At 45.9% G+C, this 27,794-nt stretch overlaps 1 protein-coding gene and 1 long non-coding RNA gene across 16 annotated transcripts in view; one reads left to right on the top strand and one right to left on the bottom strand.

Annotated features, from left to right (window-relative positions):
• Positions 1–27,794, bottom strand: part of NR2F6 (nuclear receptor subfamily 2 group F member 6) — a 133,816-nt gene that overhangs the window by 84,856 nt on the left and 21,166 nt on the right. For 3 of the 15 annotated variants that reach the window (XM_053294963.1, XM_053294965.1, XM_053294967.1), the window contains 10 exons: positions 25,823–26,074; positions 22,944–23,036; positions 20,935–21,083; positions 19,832–19,972; positions 15,716–15,816; positions 14,069–14,186; positions 13,021–13,282; positions 7,485–7,694; positions 6,012–6,133; positions 4,411–4,533 (listed from right to left, as the gene is read on the bottom strand). In XM_053294963.1, the coding sequence (XP_053150938.1) occupies positions 4,411–4,533; positions 6,012–6,133; positions 7,485–7,694; positions 13,021–13,282; positions 14,069–14,186; positions 15,716–15,816; positions 19,832–19,972; positions 20,935–21,083; positions 22,944–23,036; positions 25,823–26,074 (1,571 nt within the window). The other 12 variants (XM_053294964.1, XM_053294966.1, XM_053294968.1 and 9 more) reach the window with 11 other exon arrangements.
• On the top strand, positions 23,806–26,065 carry LOC128344574 (uncharacterized). Its single transcript, XR_008315922.1, has 3 exons — positions 23,806–23,850; positions 24,710–24,840; positions 25,863–26,065. It is a non-coding gene; the product is annotated as an uncharacterized LOC128344574 (long non-coding RNA).

Below are 27,794 nucleotides of genomic sequence, written 5' to 3'. Positions count from 1 at the left end.
CACCCTCTAGTGGCCATTGGTTGTTCACTCCTCCATACATGTGAGGGTATGCATCATTTTTCATAGGAACATAGGAAGCTGCCATATACTGAGCCACACCATTGGTCTATCTAGCTCAGTATTGTCTTCACAGACTGGCAGCAGCTCCTCCAAGGTTAAAGGCAGGAATCTCTCTCAGCCCTCTCTTCTGATGCTCTTCTCAGAGCGGCTCCATCCCCTGAGGGGAATATCTCACAGAGCTAGCGTGGTGTAGTGGTTAGAGTGCTGGACTAGGACCAGGAAGACCCGAGTTCAAATCCCCATTCAGCCATAAAACTAGCTGGGTGACTCTGGGCCAGTCACTCTTCTCTCAGCCTAACCTACTTCACAGGGTTGTTGTGAAAGAGAAACTTAAGTATGTAGTACACTGCTCTGGGCTCCTTGGAGGAAGAGCGGGATATAAATGTAATAATAATAATAATAATAATACATTTGTAACCAGGTTGGACCCTGCTTAGCTAAGGGGACAAGTCATGCTTGCTACCACAAGATCAGCTCTCCTCCCACCTGACACCCTGTGGGCACCTTAAAAGTTCACATAATGATAAATATATATAATATCAATATATGTTGAACTTTCTCTTCAGGCCACCAAAACAACACATAGTGGCAGATCTACAATATGATCCCTAGAAATCTCTCTCTTTTCAGATCCGATGTGGCATTTTTGTCATGGGTCCCATCACTGTCCAGCTTGCCGCCGCCAGCCTCCACTGCCCCAGACACACACACACACACACACACACACACACACACACACACACACACACACACCCTGCGTCTGATGGCTGGGGCACCAGGCACAGCCCCAGAGCATGGCAGCCCGGGTTCTTTGTGCCTCCCCACCTCCCTCCGCACAATGGTGGCTTCGTAATTTAGTCTGTGAGCCAGGCACACAAATTCTGGCCATTGGTACCATCTCAGTGGATGAATGCTCATAGTGATTTTCAGCAACATCTACTCCCCATAGAGATAGAAGACAGGTGATAGCATGGTTACACCCCCTTTTGATCCCTACCCCATAACCATTGGGGTAAAATAGCAGTCATTTTTGCACAGAGTAAGGAGTTGGAGTCAAACAGTTGTCCTCTCTCCATGAGAATGATCTTCTTTGGAGGACATTCCTGCCAGTTTTCATTCCCATTGCTGTGACAACATTAGTAAAATTTTATAAGTAGTCTCTATTTTCTAAAGCTTTTAAAGCACCACTGCAAATTCGGCCACTGCAGGTCCGATGGCCAGGACAATAAAAGCACGATATGCCACTGAACGTCTTGCAATGCTATCCCCTCTTTTCCATCTCTAGGGGTGCAAACCTTGTCAAAGGTCACAATGAGCATTTGTCCGTCCCCGTCCCCCCCGATGGTACTGACCATCCCAGCTGGTTCATGTACTAATTGGTTTACTTATTTGTAAACTGTCGATGCCACCTTCCCGCTGACAAGCATTTCAGATATTCCAACACACTGTGCCAAAATGGGATCTTGATGAAATTAGATTGTGGGTGGGCATGTTTTCTAGGCCTGCCCACTGTCAGAAATATCCGATCCGATCCGATCCGATCCGATAGATATTTATATTGGGTCTTTTGACCCTTCAGAATATCAGTATTGGTATCGTTATCAGTAAAAATTAAAAGATCAGAGAACAATACGGCTGGGCAGAGAGTTCTGAAATCTGGCACACACATGGTGAAGGATGTCAGGATTCTGTGTGTTTAATTTCAATTAAATGGGCCCATCCACTGATATTTAATTAATTTTTAAAAGTAACCTGGAAATTGTACTCGCATACGAGAATCGCAAAGGATGTTATGTCACATCCAAGAATCTACCACTTGCTTTTAAAAGTGGTGAGTTAAAAATTAAATTAAAAATTGGCTAAATAAAGAAATGCATGGGCGGGAAGGCAGGCAGGTAGATGGCAGAAGATGGCATTTTCCCGCCAAGCTGCAACTGGGAAAAGAAATGTGGACTCCATTTTGTATTTCTGCCACCATTTTGTGCTTCAATATTATTTCCAATATTTTCCCCAATATTCTCAATACTGTATTGGATAATTCCGATCCAATGTAGCCTTCTAAATACCAGACTGGAAATATTTCCAGTATCTCTGATATAGGGCCATTTCTGATATCGGACCACATCAAGACTGGTTTTTAGCCTACTTTCCAGCAGGCTTATGAGGTCACCCAGCTTTCTGTGTGTGTTACTGCATGTCTCCCCCACCCCGCACCCATCTACTTCGCAACACCTGGACCAATATGAATCAAATTGGGTACAGTTGTAGGGGCACATAGGGACACCTCAACAGCGTAGTTTGTGATGATGTCATCCACCCTGATCCAAGATGGCAGACATGTGAACTTTTGAGGCGCAAGTGGGCTAACCTGTGAACCGCCTAACCAAATTTGAACCAAATTTGCTACAGCTGTAGGGACACATAGGGGTGCCCTAATGGCGTGTTGTGTGATGATGTCATCCACACCAATTCAAGATGGTGGCCACATGAACTTCTGAGGCACAAGCAAGCTAATTTGTGGACTGCCTAACCAATTTGAACCAAATTAGGCACAACGCTTTAAAAAAACTTGTTTTTATCAGGGAGAGCAGGGTTGCGCTCATATTTTATATTTTATTAGTTGACCTGAGTTTGTTTGTAACAGCAAATGGTGGTGCAAAAATCAGTAAAATAGATAAAAATGCTCACCAGAATGCTTGAGCTTCTTTAAGAAATTCTGGGTGAAGATATTTCTGGAGCTGGCAAGTCCAGCTCAACACGTGGAGTTTTAAAAAAACCACCCTTGATTTTCCTTGTGTACATGTCTCTGGGTTTATATATATATATAGGAATTCTGAGCATTCCTGATGGAGGGGAGCATTTGACAAAAGGTGGATCTAGGGACTCCAGGCCTCTTAAGCAGGATGAGCTATTCCTTTTGCAGAAGCAAACCCTCCCTGGGGGGCTGGCCATCCGCTCTACCCTCTAACCTCTGGAGGGTTTGCACCAGGGCCTGCAGCTGCACAGCTTGGCGCTGACCCATCAAACCCATTTGGGCCTCCAGCCGGCGCACCTGCTCTTCCTGTTTCCCCCGGGCATTCCTGTAGGCAAGGACAAGGGCACTGCAGAGAGAAAAGAGCACAACCTGTTAGGGCTGCTGGGCAGTGTTCCAGGTCTTGACACCAGGTTAGGGGTGTGCACAAAACTGGAAAACCTGGTTCGGTTAGAGTAGAACCGGACTCGAACCATACTGAGTTCAGTCCAGTTCTGTGCACACTAGATTCGGGTCCGGTTGGGCTCGAGTCCGTACCAGTTCAGGCTCAGCTCAGTGAAGGAGGGAGAATGGGGAAAAATGGCAGACTTACCGCCATTGTGGAGCTTTGGGGGGTGCTGTGTGTGTGTGTGGGGGGATGTCTCTTGAGGTCATGACCCGGCCATGCAGATGGCCAATGTGCATGCATGGCAGCCTCCAAAATGGCCACTGGCTGCACAGAGAGGCCCAAAACGGGCCGTTTGAGGGAAATCGGGCTGGTGGGGAGAGGGGAAACCTCCTGAGACCCCCCTGTGACCACAGCAGCACCCCCTGCAATGGCAGTAAGTCTGTAAGTCCAGAGTGCGAGGGACCTGAACTGGTCCGGCGGGTTTGGCTCGACCTCAAGCCAGGCCAGTTCTAGTGTGAAGCGGCTCGACCTAGACCAGGTCAGAAAAGCTGACAGGACCCAAAGTGTGCTAGTTAAGAAGCAACAGCCCTCCTAGGTTCCTTGTCTCTAGCATTTTGCCATTCAAAGGTAGACTGCCACTGAACATGGAGCTATCATGAGTAATGAAAGATGAAGAAGAAGAGCCGGCTGGGTCAAATGAATGGTCCATTTGGTGCAGTGTGCTGCTTTCCAACTGTGGCCCACCAGATGCTTCTGGGAAGCTCACAAACACGGAATGTTAGCAAGCTGGGGAAGCCGTAGCCTGGCTTCTCTGGCAACAGTGAGTGGGGGGAAAAGGATGATGGGAGTCTAGATTCAACTACCAGTGTGAAAACAACCTTTTATATCTGTCAAGTTCTTGTTGTCACAATCTTTGCCCAATAAGCTTCCCAACTCAAATCCAGCTTTGACATTTCATCATCTTCTCTCACCCAAGATCAAGGACCCTCCCACTTGAGGGACAATGTGGACCTCTAGCTTAGTAATGTGCAGCTAGATTTTTTGGCAGCTCTTACTGCTGCCACCACCACCGCTAGCCTCCCCCTGCCTGCGCGTCCCCTTCCTCCCCGCTCTGCAGCCACCTGCCCACCTCTTTCTCCACCACCAGCGGTAAAAAGCCAGGTCATGGACGAATGATATCACTGCCTGGTGCGTTTCTCCATGAGTTTACCTGTGTGCTTTGAAAAAGTCTCTTGTGAGCTCCATCTGTTGCAACTCCTGGGCCCTGCTGTCCTGGCTTATTTCCTCCAGCTCGCCAAATAGGGCCTGGATCCGATCTTTCAGTTCCTTGTTCCTGCAATTGATGCAGAAGGAAAACTAAGTAGGATTTTCCACCCACTGTGCGGTTTATCATAATGATGACGACAACGACGATGAGTGTGTGTGTGTGTGTGTGTGTGTGTGTGTGTGTGTTTTAGAATGCAGTTTGGCTTTATTTTCACTTTGGGCCTGAAGGACAGGAATAGGGTATAGCTGAAGAGATCCAGGGTGGAACATATTTATTTATATAAGCTCGTGTGGCAGGGAGTTGCAGAGTGGTAGCCCCAGTGCACTGGAACTCCCTGCCCCTTGATCTTAAGCTCCCCCTTCCTTGTTTAAATGAAAAGGCAGGTTTCTTACCTGTATCTGTACCCTGTTTCCCCGAAAGTAAGACCTACCCCAAAAGTAAGACCTAGCAGTAATTTCTGATGTACTGCTAATTGCCCTAGTGCATTTTTTGGGGCTAAAATTAATATAACACACTGTCTTATTTTGGGGGAAACACGGTAGTTCTTTGAGTGGTCTTCTGTGCATTCACACATGGGTTTGTGTCTGCACAGAGCCAAGCTGAAAACCATTATAGAGCTTTACCAAATAAGGGGGAAAGAGCAGGAAATGGGGGTTCCAGTAGCTGACAGCATACCTCACTGTCTGGTCCAAAGCATGATTCTGTGCAGGCACAAATCCAAGTGTGATGCACAGAAACCATGAAGAAGAAATTGAAGACTTTTTTTTTCAATTCGAGCAGGCCTTCCCCAAACTTTATACATTTTTCAGTGACTGCCCTGTTTGACTGATTGTTTCTCTTGCATTTCTATCATTTTAGAGGTCGTGTTTTACTGATATTTTTAAAATGAGTTTTGTTGAAAGCTGCCATAAATTCATTTATGAAGAAGGGTAGCATATGAATTGTATAAACAAATGAATGAAGAAATAGAGGCTGCATTTGCACATAATGGGGGACCGGAGTGGCAGGGACCTGCGGTTTCCTTGCCATTATGACTGAACGTGTGCAACTCCGGTCCTGTCTGTTGCACAACCCAAGGGTGCACTCAGAAGATTCCAAGGGAAAATGGAGCCTCTGTTCCATCCAAATGCAGCACTGGACACTGCATTCGGCCAGATTGGAGTTGAGAGAGGAAGCTCTTCCTTCTTGCCCTCCATGACTGGTTGTGCAGGCTGTCTTTAAAGCAAGAAGGAAGCCAACACAGCCAGTTCCCCATGTTCTCTGCAGTCGCTGACTGCAGAGAGGATGCTCTCCCTGTCATCTAAATGAGGACAGTAGAGCGGACTGTGTCGGGGGAGCGGAACTGAAGATCCATTTGGCATGTGGTTCCATCTGATGTGCAAATGCAGCCATACAGTGCCTGGATCAGACATTTTGCTCTGCTAGTCCAACCCCCTGCATGGCGCAGGGAATGAAGCTCAATTTCTAATGCATTTGAGCTGGACAGATTCGTGTTTGGAAACACATCGCAATAAACTTTAGCGACATCACTAGATGCCACTCACCGAGCCAACGTATCATGAAGCTCCATCATCTGCGCCTTAGGGTCTGTGACGGGTTGCTTGCCACCAGCATCCTGAGATAAGCCAGACATAACCACTTTGGAGGTACAGAGAGGAGCGTATTCCTACACATATGGACATTTATGAAAAAGGAGTTAGTACTAAGAATATTTACACACTGCTTTTCAACAAAAAGGTGCTCAAAGCAATTTCCAGAGCAAAAGGAATTAGATAATGGTTTCATGTCCCAAAAAGGCTTTAAAGAAACCTAAAGAGATACACAAGGGAGGTACCAGTAAAAGACAAAGGAACATGGGCAGCTGCCTTCTACCGAGTTAGACCATTGTTCCATTTAAGTCATTACTGTCTACACAGACTGGCAGTGGCTTCATAAGAACATAAGATCATCCCTGCTAGATCAGGCCCAAGGCCCATCTAGTCCAGCATCCTGTTTCACACAGTGGCCCACCAGATGCCGCTGGAAGCCTATAGGCAGGAGTTGAGGGCATGCCCTCCCTCCTGCTGTTACTCCCCTGCAACTGGTACTCAGAGGCATCCTGCCTTTGAGGCTGGAGCTGGCTCTCCGAGTAGTAGCTGTTGATAGACCTCTCCTCCATGGTTATCCAAACCCCTCTTCAAGCCATCCAGGTTGTTAGCTGTCACCACATCTTGTGGCAGAGAATTCCACAAGTTGACTATGCATTGGGTCCTTCGCAAAGGGGACAATTCATGCTTGCTACGCCAAGACCAGCTCTCCTCTCTCAGTGACAATGGGGATGTTATTCTGGACTGAATAGGGACAGATGCTCTCCCCCTGCTCAACAAAAGAGAGTTGCCATTTGGAAAGGCACCTCTTGGAAAGCGGCCTCTTGGCCCACTTAGCAGGGGTGATTCCCAGACACACGAGGGCCTGAGGCTGGTTCCCTGATCCAAGGGCTTGCAAGCCACAAAGAAACATAAGAAGAGCCTTGCTGGATCAGGCCCAAGGTCCATCGGGCCCAGCACCCTGTTTCCCACAGTGGCCCACCAGATCTTCTGGGAAGCCCACAAACAGAAGGCAGGCCCCCTCCTCTGCTATTCTTTCCCGGCAACTGAGATCCAGAGGCCTCCTGACTCCAACCATGGAGGTAGCCTATAGCCATCAAGACTAGTAGCCAACAAGACTAGTAGCCGTGTGCATGAGCACCAGGCACTTCCAGCCCGAGGAGGTACCGGGGTGGCAATGAAGTATGCTGCCGCCCCATCGGACCATTTTAAAATGAGTGGGTGGGATGTCAGCAGCTCTCCAAGGTTTCAGACAGGAGATGCTCCCAGGGAATGAAGCAGGGGCTCTACCATGAAGCAGCAGCCCGAGGATCTCATAGCAGACTATGCTCCCATCCAAATGCACACCAAGGTGGACCTAGCAAAGGGGATAATTCATGCTCGCTACCATAAAACCAGCTCTCCCCCTTTACTGCTGCTTTGCAGGCTTACCCCATAGCAGCTGTCTCCACTGTCGCTGCTGCTGCTGCTGCTGGAGGAATCCAGCAGCTGCCCCCGACTCTCATCACGCTCCACTTGCAGGATCCGGATCATCAGGAGACAAGCGGCCTCCTGAGCCCGGGAAGTGTATGTCTGGAGCTCCAGGCTCTGCTTCTCCTTGTCCACGAGATGCAGTGTGGTGTTTAAACTGACCAAGGCTTCCTGGGATTCAAAGGGGAGCAAAAGGTTCTTACAGGCTCTGTAAGTTGGACACCTCCCACAACGGGTGCAAGGTGGGCAGCTGAAGCCAGAGATGTGAGTGGGGGGTTATAGCATGAAGGAAAGACCCACGGATGGTTCCCCTGGAGTTTAAAGTCAGTAGAAGAGCTGGTCCTTCTGGTCTTATATAATGCCTGCTGTATAAATCTGAAAGGCAATGATAACTAGGGCACGTCCTTAAGAATTTTATGAGCATGCCTGCCAGCCACACAGTGGTTGTGCGGTCAAGATTAATCCATTCAAATCTGCAAAGATGATAGAAAGCACGCCTGGCGTGGTGTAGTGGTTAGAGTGCTGGACTAGGACTGGGGAGACCCGAGTTAAAATCCCCATTCAGCCATGATACTTGTTGGGTGACTCTGGGCCAGTCACTTCTCTCTCAGCTTAACCTACTTCACAGGGTTGTTGTGAAAGAGAAACTCAAGTATAGTACACCGCTCTGGGCTCCTTGGAGGAAGAGCGGAATATAAATGTAATAATAATAATAATAATAATAATAATAATAATAATAATACCCCCAGTGAGGCACTACCTTGGTGTGGTTGTGGGGCTTGCGTCCTCTGAGGAAGGTGAGAGCTATGCCAGAGGTCCAACCATACTGGACAGGTCTCACCAGAGGAGCCAGACAAAGAGTGCCTCTCCCATCAACAATATGGTGAGACGTAACTTTAATAAATCTATACCGGATCGGTCGTCGCCCGGGTCAACAAGGACCGCGCCAGGTGCTGGAGTCCCTGGACATCTGGTGGCAAGTGGGCAACAGGACTCAGGATCTTCAGTTGAGCAACCAGGGCTGGAGACTGCAAGGTTACTGGAAGAAACGTTGCTTAACCGAAAAAAATATACGAAAACTGCCAACAAGGAAATAATGATCTGCTATTACAAGTCTAGTCCAACTAGAAGAACTTATTTAAAAAGAATGTACCAAATTTGGAAAGAGAAGCATCCAGATACAGAAATAACAGAACAAAGGCTAGCAGACCTGAGAAGATACATAATAAGAAATAAAGCATTCACAGGAGTTGAGCTGGAAGAACTGCAGAGCAACACAGGCTCAAGATATGGAAGAAGAATTACCACCAACTGAAGAAGTTGCTCAGGCGCAGGTGGAGGAGGTGTTGGAAATCGAGGATGCCACTGTTACTGAACTGTTTCAAAATCAAAACCAGGCAACCGCCCCTTTGCCTTCACCTCAAAAACCCAAATGCCGTTTAACAGAAAAGCAACAAGAACTAAAGCAAAAAATAACAGAGCACATGAACCAAGCAACCACCAGGGTTCGACTTCCAGCTTTAAAAACAGTTGCCAAAAAACAACTTGCTCAGGTATTAAAAGATGTCAATGCTGCACTTGCAGAAATAACAACCAATAATTTGCAAGAAACAGACCAACTAATGTACAGTGCAGCAACAATAACAACACAAGAGCTCAGATATAAGATCAGTGGACTGGTAAAAAAAGAAAGCAGTACATCACCAAAATGGAAGATTAGATTAGAAAATAAAATCTCCAGGCTTAGATCAGATGCTAGTAAATTGAAAGATATGAAAGACAAGAAGCTGAAGAATGAAAACACCAAACAGTATCTGATCCAAAAATACCACCTAGATTCAAGGAAAATTAGAGAAGTCCTGGAAATAATAAAGCAGCAAATAAAAGCAGTGTCAAAGAAGATTAGCAGGTATGAAGCCAGAATTACACAACACAGGCAGAATCTCCAATTCCAGTCGAATCAGAGACGTTTCTACCAAAGCATAGAAGGAGAAAAAACTGCAAGAAACCTAGAAACACCAAATAAAGAAGAAACAGTGCAGTTCTGGGGAAAATTATGGGACAATCCAATAGATTATAATAAAAAAGCAGGCTGGATGACAGAGGTAAAAAAATGTAACCAACAAATGCAAGATCTAAAAATAACACCAGAATTAATAAGTGAAAGAGAAAAGAAAATTAAAAATTGGACTGCGCCAGACGACGATGAACTGCATGGCTTTTGGCTTAAACACCTAACAAGCCTTCATAAACAGCTATCAAAACAGTTCAATCACATTTTGCAAGGAGGTGATATTGAACAATGGCTAACGACTGGGAAAACTCATCTCATCATGAAAGACCCGGCAAAAGGTGCAGTTCCAAGTAATTATAGACCAATAACCTGCCTGCCAACCATGTTCAAATTATTAACTGGAATAATAGCAGATGAAGTGATGCAACACTTACTAACTAACAAACAGCTTCCAGTTGAACAGAAAGGAAATTGCCCGAACACCAGAGGCACAAAAGACCAGCTGCTGATTGACAAAATGATTTTAGAAAACTGCAAGAGAAGCAAAACAAATTTAAGTGTTGTATGGATTGACTACAAGAAAGCCTTCGATACATTGCCTCACACATGGATACTAAAATGTTTAGAAACAACTGGTGTCAGCAAAAACATTCAGATATTTATTTTTTAAAAAGCAATGAGCATGTGGAGTACACAGTTAACAATCAATGGCGAGACACTTGGACAGGTTAGCATTAGAAGAGGCATTTTCCAAGGGGACTCACTATCCCCTCTGTTGTTTGTAATCGCCATGACCCCACTTTCACAAATACTAAACAAAACAGGCCTCGGATACCAAACATCTAAAACATCAAGTAAAATCAACCATCTGCTGTACATGGATGGTCTGAAGTTGTATGGAAAGTCCCAGTCAGAAATCGAATCACTGCTAAACACTGTCCGTATATTCAGTAGCAATATAGCAATGGAGTTTGGACTAGACAAGTGTGCTGCATTAATAATGAAAAGAGGGGAAATAAGAAAAACAGAAAGAATAGAACTGCCCAATGGAAGCAAGATCAAGAACCTGGAAGAGAAAGAACCTTACAAATACTTGGGCATTCTCCAGGCTGATAACATTGCACACACTGAAGTTAAAAGAAAAATGGGAAGTGAATACATCAGGAGAGTCAGAAAAATCCTCAAGTCCAAACTCAATGGCGGGAACACCATACACGCCATAAACACCTGGGCTATACCTGTTATCAGATACAGTGCAGGAATAATAGACTAGACCCAGGCAGAGCTAGAGACGCTGGATTGTAAGACCAGGAAAATCATGACCATCAATCATGCTCTGCACCCACACAGGGATGTAGATAGGCTATACCTCCCTCGCAGCTCAGGTGGAAGAGGAATGCTGCAAGTCCATCAAACAGTAAAGGAGGAGAAAAGAGGCCTTGAAGAATATATCAAGGACAGTGAAGAAGATGCACTTCAAATGGTCAATAACGTGGAACTATTCAACACCAATGAAACAAAGCAGGCCTACAAGAAAGAACAAGTCAAGAACCGAGCAGAAAAATGGAAAAATAAGCCCCTGCGTGGTCAATATTTGCACAATATAAGTGGAAAATCAGACATCACCAAGACCTGGCAATGGCTTAAAAATGGTTACTTGAAGAAAGAAACAGAGGGTTTAATACTGGCTGCGCAAGAACAGGCACCAAGAACAAATGCAATAAGAGCAAAAGTAGAAAAATCCACAACAAACGGCAAGTGCCGCCTTTGTAAAGAAGCAGATGAAACAGTGGACCACCTAATCAGCTGTTGTAAAAAGATCACACAGACTGACTACAAACAAAGGCATAACAAGGTAGCAGGGATGATACACTGGAACATCTGCAAAAAATACAAGCTACCTGTAGCCAAAAATTGGTGGGACCATAAAATTGAAAAAGTTGTAGAAAATGAAGATGTAAAAATATTATGGGACTTCCGACAACAAACGGACAAACATCTGCCACACAATACACCAGATATAACTGTAGTCGAGAAGAAAGAAAAACAAGTCAAAATAATCGACATAGCAATACCAGGGGATAGGAGAATAGAAGAACAAGAAATAGAAAAAATCACCAAATATAAAGATCTACAAATTGAAATTGAATGGCTGTGGCAGAAAAAGACCAAAATAATCCCAGTGGTAATTGGCGCCCTGGGGGCAGTTCCAAAAGACCTTGAAGAGCACCTCAACACCATAGGGGCCACAGAAATCACCATCAGCCAATTACAAAAAGCAGCCTTACTGGGAACAGCCTATATTCTGCGACGATATCTATAACAGTTGACAATAAAATTCTGGCATCCCAGGTCCTTGGGAAGGATTCAATGTCTAGATAAAACAAACCAGTCAATAACACCTGTCTGACTGTGTAAACAAGAAATAATAATAATAATAATAGCCTCAGCCTGAGGAACCAGCATTCCCAGACTATGGACCTGTTCCTTCTAATGTGCAAAAGGAATTTTCTGATGATCTTATGTTCAGTCTGAATCTGTGCAAACAGATACAGGAGGCCCTCTTTATTTGCGGGGGTTCTGTTCCCACCAATAAGCACGAATATGGAAACCACAAATAAAGAAATCTTACTACTCTGGGTATCCATGGGTTAGGTTCCTTACTCTGAAAAAAATGCCAAAAAAGCAAGAAGGGAACAGAAATAAGGGCAGTAAATCCCAGTACCTTGCTCTCCAGAAATGCCCCCCATATCCTCTGATGTTTCGCTTTAAAATCTATTTTTGTTTTGTTTTTTAAAAGAGCCACAAAATGGCTCTGTGGTTCAAAATGGCAGCTGGAAATAACATCAGAAGTCATTTCTGGACACTCAGGAGCTGTGGATAGGCAAAATTTGCCTATATTTCCTGCTGCGGATAAAGAAACTGAGGATGTAACACAGAACCGTTACACCCGCAGTTCCGCCCCACCTGCCACACCCTGACCCTCATCCACATTCGGAAGAAACAGAGAGCTTCCTCTCCACAGTCTCACTGACTACAGAGCTGGAGGAGGAACTGTTGGCTGGGCCTTCCTCCTTCAGTGAAGGACAGCTCCAGCAGCCAATAGCAGCCAGAGCGAGGGAGAAGCTTCCTCCCTCAACCTGGTTGTAGAAGGGGGAATCTCTGGCACCAGCATTCGGCAGCGAAACCTAATGCAAACCTAAGGTAGAGGAGTGGATCTGGGGAGGGAAACCGCGGGTCCATTTCCCCGCTAAACTCCAGCTGTCTGCATTTGGATGTACAGTTTCTGAAACCAGAGGCCAAGGGACCTCTGGTTTCATGTTACGTGTGAATGCAGTGTGAGTCTCTAAGACCCATCCACAGATACAAGAAACCATGATCCACGAAACCCCAGATAACGTGGGTCTCCAAAAGCACCTGGTCTCTCCTCACAAGGAAGCATGCATTTGCTGCCTGGGAAGCTGCACTCTGACTCCGGCTTACCCGGATGGCCTGCAATTCCTGCAGCAGCTGGCCCTTCTCCATCGTGGGTTTCTCAGCCTCTGTGGACAGGACATCCTGCAAGGCCCTCCGGACCTCTGTCACCTTAGCCCCGATTCCTGTGTTGATTCTGGCTGCGGCAGAGTCGGCCCCGGGGAGCAGCCAATGGGTGGGGAGCTTAATGGAGGCCTGTTCGGCTCTCAGGAGCTGGATGTATTCCTGCAACATCTTTCTCTCATCCTCCAATCCACGTGGCTCAGAACAACTGAAATGAAAATTGGATCTCTAAGGTCAGGGATCTTTGGATTCTGCAGAAATGTCCGGACCAAAAGTTCTAAGAGGTCAGAACAAGCCAGGAGACTTTTTCCTCTCAAGACAGTCCTGTCTTGGCAATCCTGGGATACCCAGTAAGTGCTCACTCAAAAGGAAAGATACATTTCCAGCTAGCTTTTAAGGCTTCCAAGCATGCAAATGTCTTACTGTATTTACCTGAATCCAAGACTAGTTTTTTTCCACATTAGAAATCAGGGGGTCATCTTACATTCAGAGTCCTTTTCTTTTCAGGTGAATACAGGCATAACTGTACTTAACCTCTATTTTTAAAGGGGGTTGTCTTAAATTCTGAGTTGTCTTCTATTCGGTTAAATACGTTACGTTCTCAGAGGTTCTGCTTGCAGGGTTTGCAGTTCAAATTGAAGATTACAGGCACAGTAGATGCTCATGGAAGATTGTGGATGCTGGCTGATTCTTCCTTAGGTAATAAATTTTTTTTCACTAACTAACTATGCAAGCTGTTTACAGAAAACTATTTCCCTTACTATCCACAAGGATAGGAATCTAAACTAAACAAAGGAGCAGAGCTGCTTACTCTGGATTGGCTGAGTGCTTTGGATTGACAGAGGCTTCTGGGCAATCCTATGGCATATAGACTAAAAACCTCTAGACAACTTCATACAACTACCCAAACAACAGTAATCCATATCTTTCCTAATTGTATGCACTCTAAATCTATGATCCTCTTGTGGCAGCACAGGTCCCAAACCTACTGTACCTCTGCTTGGAGTGGGTGCACCCAGACTTTTCACCCTCCATACTGCGGCTTTGTAGGAACTTAAAAGCTTTGTCCAACATGGCCACCTTCACGTCCTGGCAAGGTCTTCTGAGATCTCCTGGAGGGGGTGGGAAGAACAGAGCAGCTGTTATCTTCAATTAATTTGGTACATCCAGTACTAGACAGGGTCTTTTTAGTGGTGGTGCCAGAGTGGGGAATTCCCTCTCAGGGTGAGTTGTCAAATCCCTACGGCCTTAAAAACACATTTCTCTCTGCTTGAACAGTAGCTTCTGTGTTGGTTTTATTCTTAAGTTCTCTTCAGAGAACTTGCATTTTGGGCTGTATAGAAATGTATTAAATAAATAGATAAATAAAATATTTATAAACTGCATTTCAACAACAAAAGTTTTCAAAGTGCTTCACACCGAATATTATTTTAAAAAATATTTTTACCAGAAACCACAAGAGTATAGGATTTGGTCAGCATATGCTTGAGGACTTTTTATGATATAAAAACCAAGGACTAACCAGCATATGCTTGAGGATTTCTTATATACAATGACTTTTTAACTGTTAAGTTTTTCTTAAGCACCATCAACTTTTATTATTAAAATAATAATGCTAACTGGGCAAAGAGGCACACCCCCCCCCACTAACTGGGCAAAGAGGCACCTTTTACCGTGGTGATTCTCTTTATTTAGCAGGGAGAGAGTAACTGGCCCTATCCACCCCCAGCACAGTACTTCCAGTGACTGTTGCTGGTGTGTGTCTTATGTTTCTTTTTAGAATGTGAGCCCTTTGGGGACAGGGAGCCATCTTATTTGTTTGTTATTTCTCTTTGTAAACCGCCCTGAGCCATTTTTGGAAGGGCAGTATAGAAATCGTATTATTATTATTATTATTATTATTATTATTATTATTATTATTATTATTTTAAAATATCTATTTATATTTTTGTCTTTTGTATATACATATTATTAACTATACCATAGCTCAGTGGTGTAGCCAGTGGAAGGGTGGCCCGTGTCCCTCCCACTGCGGCCCTACGCGTGATGTCTGTGACGTCATGTGCAAAGTGGCATGGCCCAGGCTACGGCAAGTCCAGCCAGCATTTGCTGGTAGGCTGTATTTATTTCCCTTTCTCTCCCTCCAGCGAGCCGCTGCCAGTCAATGCAGACAATACTGAGCTAGATGGGTATGACTCAGAATCAGGTGGCTTCCGATCCTCTTGTGTTCCAGTGGAAAAAGCTGTTACTTCTTGTTGGGTGGATTCTGAAATTTCAGTCTGTAATTTTTATTTTTATATTTAATTTGGGTTTGTGTGCCATTATTCTCTTTGTATATATTATGTTGTGTGGTTTTTAAATGGGGTTTTACCATATTTACTTGAATACAATATAACTGAATTTAAGATGAGCTCCTTAAAAATAGAGTTTAGATACAGGTTATACCAATATTTTATTCAAAAGGCTCTGAATTTAAGATGCCCCCTTGTTTTCTAACATCAAAGAACTTGGGGAAAAAGAGGGGGGAAATCTAGTCTTGGATTCAGGTAAATACAATATTATTGTCATTTTGCTATGGCTTGATGACTAATTCAAATAAAATCTATTTAAGGCCGTGCACCTAACACCTGCCTGGGCTCACCTACTCGAGGGGTGTCTCCTGCTGCTGCTGCTGTCATCTGGGGATACTGCTCCACACCAGACAGTGAAAACAATGCCTCGTATGCCTCCAAACAGTGTTCACTGCCAAATCCAAGAGAGAGAAATCAGAGGGCAGGAAAAAGGGACAAGCTCAGAGGCCAAGGAAGCACCATCTTAATCAATCAATCAATCAAATCTGTACACCATACCAATCTTCTGTCTCTGGGTGGTTGACAGCAACATAAAACAAATTAAAACAGAAATGAAACCCTTAGAACAATTTAAAACCACAAGACAAGTTAAAAGCTTGGGTGAAGAAATGTTTCTTTAGAGACTTTTTAAAAAGTTGTCAGAGTTGGGGAGGCTTTTTCCTCAGCAGGGAGCACATACCAGTCTCAGGGTGGCAACAGAGAAGGCCCGTCCCTGTATAGCCACCAGACCGGTGGCAACTGCAGACAGAGGTGCACCTAGGAAATTTTGGAGCCTGGACCTAAAGGCCTTTGGAGACCTTCCCCTGCAAACTAAGGTGGATTAAAGTGGATTTGGGGGGCCCCAGGGGCAGTGGAGGCCCTGGACTTTGGCCCGGATGTTCAGGGATAAGAGTGAACCTCTCCAGCTGATCACAATGGGCGATGGGGCTCATAGTGAAGAAGACGTTTTCTTAAACACCCTGGGTCTAAGCTGTTTAGGGCTTTATAGTTTACTAACTGTGCCGAGCGCAGAGCATCTGTGCCTCCGGCCCGCCCGCCCACTGCCTTTTTCTCCCCTCACCCCCCGCCAGCTGGCCTGGCATTCTGGCTCCCACTGCCCGTGTTTTCTGGCTGATGGGCCAGGCAGCAAGCCGGCCCACCACCTCCTCCCACCCATCTACCAACTCCAAGCAGTGGCTGCCTCCTACTGCCAGCTGGCCTACCGCCTCCTCTGGCCACCGGCATGTATCCCTATTTTCTCCCCACCCACCCCCCCGCCGTCCCCATCGCTATCCTATCCACAGCTGCTCACGAACTCTTGCGAGAGCTGCCACGCATGGAATTAGCGACGGGTATGTCTAGGAGAATTAAATATATAGATAACCAGCACGTTGTATTTTGCCCAGAAACATATTAGTAGCAGTGTAGTTCTTTTAATATAGGAGTAATATGGTCTCTTTGAGATGACCCAGAGACCAGACTGGTTGCAGCATTCTGTAGCAACTGCAGTTTCCAGACGACGTACAATGGCAGCCCCACATAGAGAGCATTGCAGTAGTCAAGTCTGGAGGTTACTAGCATATATACCACTGTTATGAGGTTGTTTATCTCAAAAAAAAAAAAAATGGACACAGCTGGCATATCAGCTGAAGTTGATAGAAAGCACCTCTGGCCCCTGCTTCAGCCTGGGAAACCAGGGAGAGGTTTGGATCCAGAAGCACTCCCAGATTGTGTACCTGTTCCTTCTGGGGAAGTGTGGCCCCATCCAGAACCAGCAGATCAAAATTGTCCCCTGAGTTCTGACCCTGCACAAGAAGTACCTTTATCTTATTTGGATTCGGTCTCAGTTTGTTATCCCTCATCCATCCCATCACTGCCTCCAGGCAGGCATTTAGGGAGGTTATGCCTTCTTCTGATAACGTTGACATGGAGAATAGATTTGTGCCAACGAAATGCAATACAAATTGAATTGTTGCATACAAATGCAATATGGCGGATTATTATTACTTTCATTCACACACACCATTTTTTTAAAACAAAGAAGTTCTCAAAACAGTTTACATAGCCAAATGAATAAGAAAAGGGGATCTTCAGAAATCTTCTTCTTTAAAAGCGGTGGGGTGGGGAGGAAATCTTTTTTTTAAAGTGTTAGTAGCAGTCATGGGCAATGAGGGGTTTTAGTGTGAGACATTTTTATCTGCTCTTCCTCTAATGGGCTCAGAGTACATACAAGGTTTCCTTCTGATTTTTTTTTTCCTCACAGCCACCTACAAGAGGTAGGCTATGCCAAAGAGGTCATAACTGCTTTAAAGTTTTATTTATGGCAATTTTAATCTGTTTTTATAATTTTTAGGTTTTGGTTGTCTGGATTATAAACCATCCTGAGATTTTATATAGGGTGGTATATAAGTGTGATAAATAAATAAATAAATGACTGGGAGTTTCTGATGGCCTTAAGCAACAGAGCAGAATCAGGTTAACACAGAGGAATTCTTTCACTTCACACTTATGTTCTCCTTTTCTTTTTAAAAAGAGAACTCAAAGCCACCAGCAAGGACAATGAAACAATATCAAAAGGCAACCAATTTAACAGCAGGGGTGGGTGGGAGGGATGTATGCAACAACTGAATTTGTATTAATCTGTCATTTCATGAATAAAATCCACTTCAAGATCATCACAGTTATGTCTTGGTTGGCAAAGACTTTGGAACATGCTCCCTGCTGAGTTAAGAGCCTCCCCATCTCTGACAGTTTTTAAAAAGTCTCTAAAGACATTTATTCACCCCATTCATCTAGTTAAAAATTCAATTTTTTAATCAGAGTTCTTTTATGGGTTTAATTTTATTTTAGTTTGTTTTATGATGTTGTAAACCACTCAGAGATGGAAGTTGGGGCACTGTACACATTTAAATAAATAAATAAATAAATAAATAAATAAATAAAGTTTGCAGCAAAGTTTTTAAATTTAACACATACTGGTGAAACCTGGGGTAATCTAGGAAAAAAAGAGAAAAAGCAGATCTGGACTGATGTCACTGCTGTGCTCCACAACTCTATTGCACTCACAAGTGCCAGGCCTAAAACATGATCTCGTGGCACTTTGCAAAGAGTGAGAAAACAAGTTTTTGCCCTGAGACACTTACAATCTAAAATCTGACACAGTGGAGAAAATAGAGGAAGTGGGAGAAAGTGGGAAAGAATGCAGCCTTCTTTAATCATTCAAAAAGTGGTGCAGTGAATCTGGATACGGGGTAACTTGATTTGATTTGATTTGATTTGATTTCTATACCGCCCTTCCAAAAATGGCTCAGAGTGGTTTACACAGAGAAATAATAAATAAATAGGATGGATCCCTGTCCCCAAAGGGCTCACATTCTAAAAAGAAACACAAGATAGACACCAGCAACAGTCACTGGAAGTACTGTGCTGGGGGTGGATAGGGCCAGTTACTCTCCCCCTGCTAAATAAAGAGAATCACCATGTTAAAAGGTGCCTCCCTGCCAAGTTAGCAGGGGTCATGGGAGATTGTCAGTCAGCCACATCCCCCACGGCTGCCTTTCTCTATGACTGTCTCTTGCATCCCCCGGATTCAGTACTTAAGCTGAACTTGGTGGGGAAAGCAGGGCGTGTGGCCACAGAGCACAACAGCAGGGTGCATGGCCTAAGTGCTTAGTCCTAGAAAATCAGGAGGCGTGGCCAAGGAGTGCAAGACCTGTGTGTGTGGCTGTGTGTGTGTGTGTGGGGGGGATGGCCTAAGTGTTTAACCCCAGGAAAGCAGGAGGTGAGGCCACAGAGTGCAACAGCAGTGGAGGCATGGCTTAAATGCTTAACCCTGGGAAAGCAGGAGGAGTAGCCACAGAGTGAAGCAGGAGTGGGGGTGTGGCTTAACTCTGGGAAAGCAGGAGGAGTAGCCACAGAGTGAAACAGCAGTTGGGGAGTGCGTTAAGTGCTAAACCCTGGGAAAGCAGGAGGCGTGACCAGAGAATGAAACAGCAGTGGGGGTGTGGCGTAAATGCTTAATATGGAGGCAGCATGGGGCGTGGCTATAGAGTGCACCTGCACCTTGGGACGTGGCTAATTGGCACGCTCCTGTTCCCCCTGTACCAAGCTCCACTGCGTTCACGTTTCAAACAACTGAACCAGGTTGTTTGAATGTAATAGTTTATAAGATTATTACACGTACTTTGGCTCAATTAGAATATACTGCTACATTACTCTAACTGGCATTTGTTGATGTGCTAACACTCCAGTGCTCTTGCTGCCTCTCAGGATAGCCTGAGTTTTAGATAAATTAGAAATATCTACACACTCCAGGTATCTCAGCTCCAGGTAACTCAGTGCTTCTACCTTGACTTGAAAGAAAGCACAATGTTGGGGAGGTACATCAGGCTCCCAGCTCCACACACACACCTGAGCCAGGCCCTCACCTGTACTGCACAGCCAAGTGCAGGGCAGTGGTGTCAGATTCTCGGCGGCCCAGCAGCATGCTGAGCCGTTCGGTGTCGCTCTTGCATTCCTGCAGCATTGCTGAGAGCAGCTGGTTGAGGCCTTTCAGCTTCTCGATGAACCTGAGGGGAAGACGGACGTTCAGTGCAACCTGACTGCCAGAGACCCTTTTTAACTGGAGATGCTACCAGGGGTAGAAACTGGGACCTTCTGCAAGCAAGACAGGCACTCTACCATGGAGCTCCAGACTAAAAACAGAAGAGCACAGCCGTAGATTTTTGCTTGTGAACATATGAAGCTGCCTTATGCAGAGTCAGCGCCTTGGTTTGTCAATCCTAGGATTGTCAACTCTGACTGGCAGCAGCTGTCTAGCAGAAATGGGTCTTTACCAGTCTTTTTTAAGAGGGTAGAACCTGAAACCCTCTGTATGCAACTCTACCACAGAGCTATGACCCCTTGGTATAAATTTCCTTCTCCTGAGTCAGACGATTGGTCCAGCTAGCCTACTATGGGCTACTCTGACTGGCAGCAGCTTTCCTGGGATTCAAACAAGGCTCATGCCCTGCTGCCAGGAACTGAACCTAGAAATTTCTGCACTCAACGCAGCTGCTCTAACCACTGAGATCAGAGGCGTAACTATAGGGGGGGCAGGGGGGGCACGTGCCCCGGGCGCCATCTTTTCTGGTCACGTGGGGGGCGCCGCCATGACAAAAAATATATATTTTTAATTTTTTAAATTTTTTTTTGTTAATACAAATGTTTCCTGCTCAGTGCAGCTGTGCTGCAGCAGTCAAGGGAGCGCGTCGGCGCCCCCTCCCCCACGAGAGGTCCCTTCCACGCCGCCCGAGAATTGGCGGCGGCGGCGGGCGCTTGTGAGGAAAAACCTAAGTATAATGTAGTATGTGGGGGGGGGGCGCCATTTCAGTGCTTGCCCCGGGCGCCGTTTTCCCTAGTTACGCCTCTGACTGAGATTCACCTCCAATTTGGATCTCGCCCCAAAGAAGCAATTGTCCATTGATGAAAAGAGGTCTCTCTATTGCAAGAGCTGGTCGTGAATGCTTCTGCAGAGATGGGATGTCCTTACCTGCAGAGCTGCTGGGTCTGAGCTTCCATTTCTTTTGCCTGAACCTCTGCAGACAGGAGACCTCGCTGGGGGAACCGGCAGCAGAAAGGGTGGGCATCAGCAGCACTCTGGAAGCAGCGGATGAAGCTCTGGGCTGCAGCTATGGGGTCCTGCAGGGGCATGGAGTTGGGAATGACAAAAAAAAAAAAAAAAAGATACAATTCGGTTGTCATGTATACTCTGTCCTACTCCCTGAGCCCCAAGCAGCCTTGAAAAGATCTTGATTACATCTGCTCAATTTTTTAAAAATAGACTGATGATGATAATTTTTATTTATTATTTATTATTATTAGATAGGGAAACGGGCAGAGAAGGAGCTGAAGCCCTTCCTATGACCATCATTCCACCCCCATGTAGAGGAACAAGGACATTCCTTTGATTTTATATTAATTTTTGTCTTCCCCATTGCAGAAGCACACAGTAAAAGTGAAAGTACTTTGAATGCTTCTGGTTAGAAATAATTTCTCACTTTCCCTTCTAGCCATTAAGGGATTAAAAGGTGTGAAGTCCTTTTAACCCCTTTTTAAAAGCCTGTCTGTTCCTGCAATGGCGAAGAAGAAGGAAAAAATGACATCAAAGGAATGTCCTTTTCCCTCCACATGGAGGTGTAATGATGGTGCAAGGAGGGACTTCAGATGTAGAAATTTATGTAAAGTTCTGCCTTGAAACGAGTCAGATTTCACCATTTTAAAAGAAAATTTTCATAAATTCACCAACAATAGAGGACTGACCCATAACTTGGAAGAAAAAAAATTACACAGAGTCCTGCCAATGTGGACTTCATGTGTGCCATATCTCATAAGTGTATGCCCATCACTTCCAGAAATATAAATGGGGGGGGGCATGCTGTTACCCCTTTTCATATAGGCAAAAGACAGATTCCTCCACATGCTAGTGGAATAATGGTCCAAGAAGGATCGTCAGTTTCAGAAACTGAAACTGTTTTTTGTAGTGTTCTGTCTTGAAACAAGCCAGATTTCACCATTGTTAGCCCTTTCTCAATTTCAAAAATTAACCACAAATCAGGGGATTGACTGATTCTCCTCAAATTCATTTCAAGGCTCTAGGGCCAACCGGCAATTTATGGTGATTTTGTTAAAATTTCCCCATTGACCACTATGCGGGGGAGATCTGAATTTAAATCAGTCAAATTCTAACTCTGATCCAATATCGCCAGAGCCATAGAATCTGAATCCAATATCGTCAAATTCAAGTCAGGTAGAATCTGAATCCAAATTTTCTGAATAAGCACAGGTCTAGACAATACTGAGCTAGATGGACCAATCGTCTGACTTGGCATAAGGCAGCTTCCTATGTTCCTATTGCAAGCAAAATCCTAGGCTCTTAAGCAAGTCCGTCCCTAGGAAACCACTCATTGGCCTCTCACTGAAGCAGGAAGTATAAAAGGTTTCTTGGCTGAAGCAGGCCTAGCCTCAGTATCAAGGTCCTCAGGTGCTGTCTCGCTTGGTGTAATCCTTGGCTTCTCTCTGGCTCCTGGTAGCTACTTGACTCTGACCATTGGCATGTCCTTGGCTTCTGTCTTGACCCTCCTGGCTCCCGCCTGCCTTAAATCCTGGGGAGCTCCTGATTCTCCCAGCCCTGGCTTTGGACTTGTGCCCCCTGGGGACTGCTGCCCACAGCTTGGAGCCCTTCCCAGATGCCTACCTTGGCAGAGACCCCAGCTCAACATGGAACAGAATAGCAGTAGATACTCATACCCAAGCGTGGATGGAGGCCAGCAGTGGCCTGGGTTCTGGCACCACTGTGGCCCCCCTAGCCCCTCCCTCTGCATCTGACATCAGACGCAGAGAGCATTTAGCCACACCCCTGTGTCTGATGCCAGACGCGAGGGGTGTTTGTCTGGGGCGCGAGTCAAAGCCCAAGGGGTGGCAGCCTGGGTTCTTTGAACCTGTTCACTCAATGGTGGCTCCGCCCCGCCCCTCTCAACCCAGATGCACACGAACATTCACCTGTAATCCCCATGGCTCTCCTTCACTGACAGGGCTGGCAGCCTCTCCTGCGGGGGCCTCCATTCTGGACAGAGCATCCTGCAGCTCTTTGACCTGTACAGAGACAGAAGTTGCACCATTAACTTGAGTCCCTTCCTCAGCCACCCCTGCAACTTCAGGTCAACCCCAGCCATGCAAAAATAAAGGATGTCCTTGAGCAATGTGGCATTAACTTGCAGGCTTCACTGCCACAGGATGACACAATGGTCAGGGGTTAGATGCAGAGCGAAAACAATCCCCCATGAATTTCACTATAATTGGTTATTAGCTATGATAGCGAATTGAAACCTCCATGTTCAGAGGCGGTATATCTCTGGGTATCTCTGGGTATCAGGTGCTGAAAGCAAACAATAGAAGGAGGAATTTGGGGCTGGGGCTGCATCGCAGTGGAAGAGACCCTGCTTTGCATGTAGAAGGTCCCAAGCAGCATCTCCAGGTAGGGCTGGGAGAGACTCCTGCCTGAAACCTTGGAGAGCCGCTGCCAATCAGTGTAGACAATACTGAGCTAGATTGACCAAGGGTCTGACACTGTATAAAGCAGCTTCGCAAGTTTCTATCTAATCTATCTATCTATCTATCTATCTATCTATCTATCTATCTATCTATCTATCTATCTATCTAATTCTCTAAGGCGTACCCGTGGCTAATCCCGTGTGTGGCAGTTCTCGTGGGAGTTTGTAAGCAGAAGCACCGTGGTGATTGTGCAGTGGAGATTCCATATGCAGATAGGGAGGAGGAGTCTGTGAGAACAGAAGCACTATGGTGATTGAGCAGTGGGGATTCCATATGCAGATAGAGAGGAGGAGCCTGTGGCACCGCAGTGGGGATTCCATATGCAGATAGGGAGAAGGAGCCTGTGATGTTTAAGGTCAGTTGGAATGGAACTGTTACTGTCAGAAGATGTTCTTGATTGTAGAAGAGAGGAATATATAGTGATAGATAGATAGATAGATAGATAGATAGATAGATAGATAGATAGATAGCCTGTGGAGTGAGGGGTTGTGAGGGAGGAAAGAGACCCTTCAGGAGAAGGAGGCTGCTGTTGTGTGAATTAGATGAGGAAACAAGATCTGTTAACTCAGGGAGAGAAAGAGAAGAAGGGAGGGGGGGAAAGACAGAGGGGAAGAGCGAGTGGAGAAGAGAGAAAGAGAGAAAAAGAAGGGAGGGGAAGAGAGAAAGAAGGAAGGGCGAGGGGCAGGCCTGAGCCTGTCAGCAGCCTGAGGGGAACGAGCGGCCATGGCAGTGCCTATTGGCAGCTAGGAAGTGCTCAGTCAACCACTGCTGCTGTTTGGGGATACTAAGGCCATTGACAGAGGGAGGAAGGCAAGCAAGGGACGAGTCCAGGCCTGTCAGCGGCCTGAGGGGAACGAGTGGCCATGGAGGTGGCGGCAGTGAGGAAGGGCCTGGTTAACCACTGCTGCTCCTGTGGGGAGGAGCAGGAGCGGGGCTCAGGTGAGGGTGGGGAGGTCTCTGGGGATAGGGGGCTGCAGCTTGGCCAATAGGTGCCAGCAACACTGCAGACACGACCAAGATGGGTGAGGGGGATGGAAGCAACCAGATGGAGGAGCAGCAGGAGCAGGGAGTGCAGTTCAGATGAGGGTGGAGAGAGCTCTGAGGTGAGGGGGGATGTGGCAGGGGGTGAGGGGAGCAATCAAGTACTAGCGTGCAGATGCTATGCGTGTGTTAAGCTAGTATATCATATATATCATATCCTTCTTTCTCCAAAGCTGAGATACAGTCAAAATATTCTTCGACTGCCATGGATTGAACCTGTGACCTTCTAACTGCAAGCAGATGCTCTACCACGGAGCTATTTTATAGGGTTCATTTGCAGTCACCCATTCAAATGCAAACCAAGGTAAACCCTGCTCAGAAAAGGGAAGAATTTGTGCTCCCTACCAAAAGACCCGCTCTCTACCCAGACCTCTTTCTGTGCAGGGTGTGCATGTTTTCAACTAAAATGCCCCGTGAATTCCAAGTTGTCCCAGTGTTCACCATCTCAGATCATGTACTTTTGAATTAGCCCTATGGAGGCTAATTCTGCAGTGAGATGGGAAGAGAAGAATATACAAATCTTGGGATTTGTGGAATTGTCTCCATTGCTGTCCGTTCAGAATCTATTCCAATCGGGGTGGAGCCACCATTGTGTGAATGAGTTCAAAGAACCTGGGTCGCCAATGAAAAAGGCTGCCGAAGCCTGCAGGGGGGCTCCGCAAGAGCCCTAAGCAAACACTCCCCCACCCACACCCGGGCTCCAGAGAGCCCTGAGAGAGCTCCCCCCACCCCGTCCTTTTCAGGCAGTGTTTGCTGCCTGACAGCCTTTATTTCCCTTTCTCTCCCTCCAGTGAGGGGAAGAAAGTGAAATAAATGCTGTCAGGCAGCAAGAGCTGCCTGAAACGGACAGGGGAGAGCTCACTCGGGCTAGCCAAAGCCCAGGTCACGCCCCCTTTGCGCATGACATAACGCACGTGGGAGCGTGATTCGGGCTCCGGAGAGCCCGAGCGAACTCTCCCTCCCCACCATCCATTTCAGGCAGCATTTATTTCTCTTTCTTTTCCTCGCTGGAGGGAGAGTAAGGGAATAAAGGCTGTCAGGCAGCAAACACTGCCTGAAATGGACGAGGTGGGGGGAGAGTTCACTCTGGCTCTCCAGAGCCCAAGTCACACACCCATGCACGTGACGTCAAGCGCACAGGACATCACTAGAGGGGCCGCCGGGCGGTGCCAGACACAGGCCACTGTTCGGCTGGCTCCACGCCTGATTCCAACAAATAGTCTCTGTGACTAAACCAAGAATTCGGATAATGGTAAGCACTGTGGGGTGGATTTATTGGGTGTCACCTTTTTCTGAAGTTTATTCCTCTCTTCTTGGTACATGCAGATAGCAGCTTTGGACTTTTGGAGCTCTTCGTCCCGGCCTTCTAGTGCATCCCGCAGGGCTGCATTCCCCTCTTTATAGAGGGCAATTTCTTTCTCATAGCCCCACAGCTCACCCATCAAATCCCCTGGCCTCAGCGCTTGGGATTCAAGGTCCAGCTTGGGAAACGGCTCCTTGACACCTCCTGGGAACTTCCTCAGACTTTGTTCCAGACTCTGGAAAATATATATTAAAATTCCATTTAGAATAAGTCAGCCGTATGTTGCTTGCCGTCCACAGTATTTATCAGTAGCATTAAAAATAATTATTTTTATTATTTATTTTTGTTTTACATATTTTTATACTGCCCCAAACCCACCTCTCTGGGCGGTTTACAAGAAGATAAAAACAAAAGTAAAACATTAGTTAAAAACAAAAACAAGAAATTTAAAACACAACAATTTAAACATTTTAAAACAATATTCTAAAAACAACATTAAAAACAATCAAAACGGTATCAGTTAAAACGCCTGGGTGAACAGGAGAAAACATCTACAGAAGAACCCCGTTGTTCACGAAACTGCTATTCTATTCCCAGGCTCTAGACTAGGGATTCTCAATGTTGGGTCCTCAGATGTTATTGGACTTCGACTCCCATAATCCCCAACCAAAGGCCACGGAGGCTGGGGATTATGGGAGTTGAAGTCCAATAACATCTGGGGACCCAACTTTGAGAATCCCTGCTCTAGACCCACGAGCATCAAAAGGGCTAAAACGAATGTATCTGCGGATTACAGAGGGCTAGAAACAACTGTGGAGATCATTTCCGGCCGCCATTTTGTGTTCAGGAGCCATTCGGTGGCTCATTTTGTTAAAAAGGAAAAGGAAAAATTGTGATCCCCCCTTTCATTTGGGACTTTGTGGGGGCATGGCTGGACACCTACAGACCTGTGGAGCACAACAGAGCACTTTATTTGGCCCATTTTGGCTCCCCCGCTTTATTTTTACTGCAATTCTCCAAGTCTAGGAACCTAAGACCTGCAAACCCACTGACTTCATTACTCAAAATCCATGGTTTAGCTATCCACCCCCACTCCCCGGAACAGAACCCCCATGAATAACTGGGTTCACCTGCATGGCCCTATTTATTTGTTTATTGCATTTATATACTGCTTTTCAGGTGAACCTCCCAAAGAGGTCCACATAAAGATTAATGAGGCACTTTCCCCATCAATTAATCTATTAATTAAGATTGCAGACTTATTAACCATACAGCAAATATACAAGAAATTAGGATCCAGGTACCGACACCTGAGGGCTATACCATCCGAGGCTATTCGTTCAGTGGGAATATAACAGTAATCTCCATGCCTGACACATCAGGTGGGTTCAGACATCATGCAGATCTAGGATTTTTAACCACAGCTATGGTTCGTGTGAATGTCTGACCTTGTGCCAGGCAACAAACCATGGTTTATTTTGGACAGTCAGGCCACAATCAGAACCCGGGTTTTGAAGTTAGCTGTTTGTCCTAAACATGGTCTTCTGTGGTCTTGGGATTGAGAGCCAATCTTGCAGTAGTAAGGATGAACTGCCCCCTTTGCTAAGCAAGGTTCATCTTGTTTTGCATTTGGATGGGCAATTACATGTGAGCAATGTAAGATCTTCCCCTTAGGAAATGTGGCCATAGGCCAGCGGTAAAGCATCTGCCTTGCATGCAGAAGGTCCCAGGTTCAATCCCTGGCAGCATCTCTAGGTAGAGCTGGGAGAGACTCCTGCCTGAAACCATGGAGAACTGCTGCCAGTCACTGTAGACAATGCTGAGCTAGATCAACCAATTGTCTGATTTGGTATAAGGCAGCATCCTACATGATGTCTGATCTCACAATCGTGGTTTAATCTTGGTTTGTTTCAATGGCTCTGGCACAGAGAGGGGCTACTCTAGATCACTGGAAG

This window comes from Hemicordylus capensis, chromosome 2 (genome assembly GCF_027244095.1).
Source record: "Hemicordylus capensis ecotype Gifberg chromosome 2, rHemCap1.1.pri, whole genome shotgun sequence".
NCBI lineage: Eukaryota > Metazoa > Chordata > Lepidosauria > Squamata > Cordylidae > Hemicordylus > Hemicordylus capensis.
This window is presented reverse-complemented; position numbering and strand designations above follow the sequence as displayed.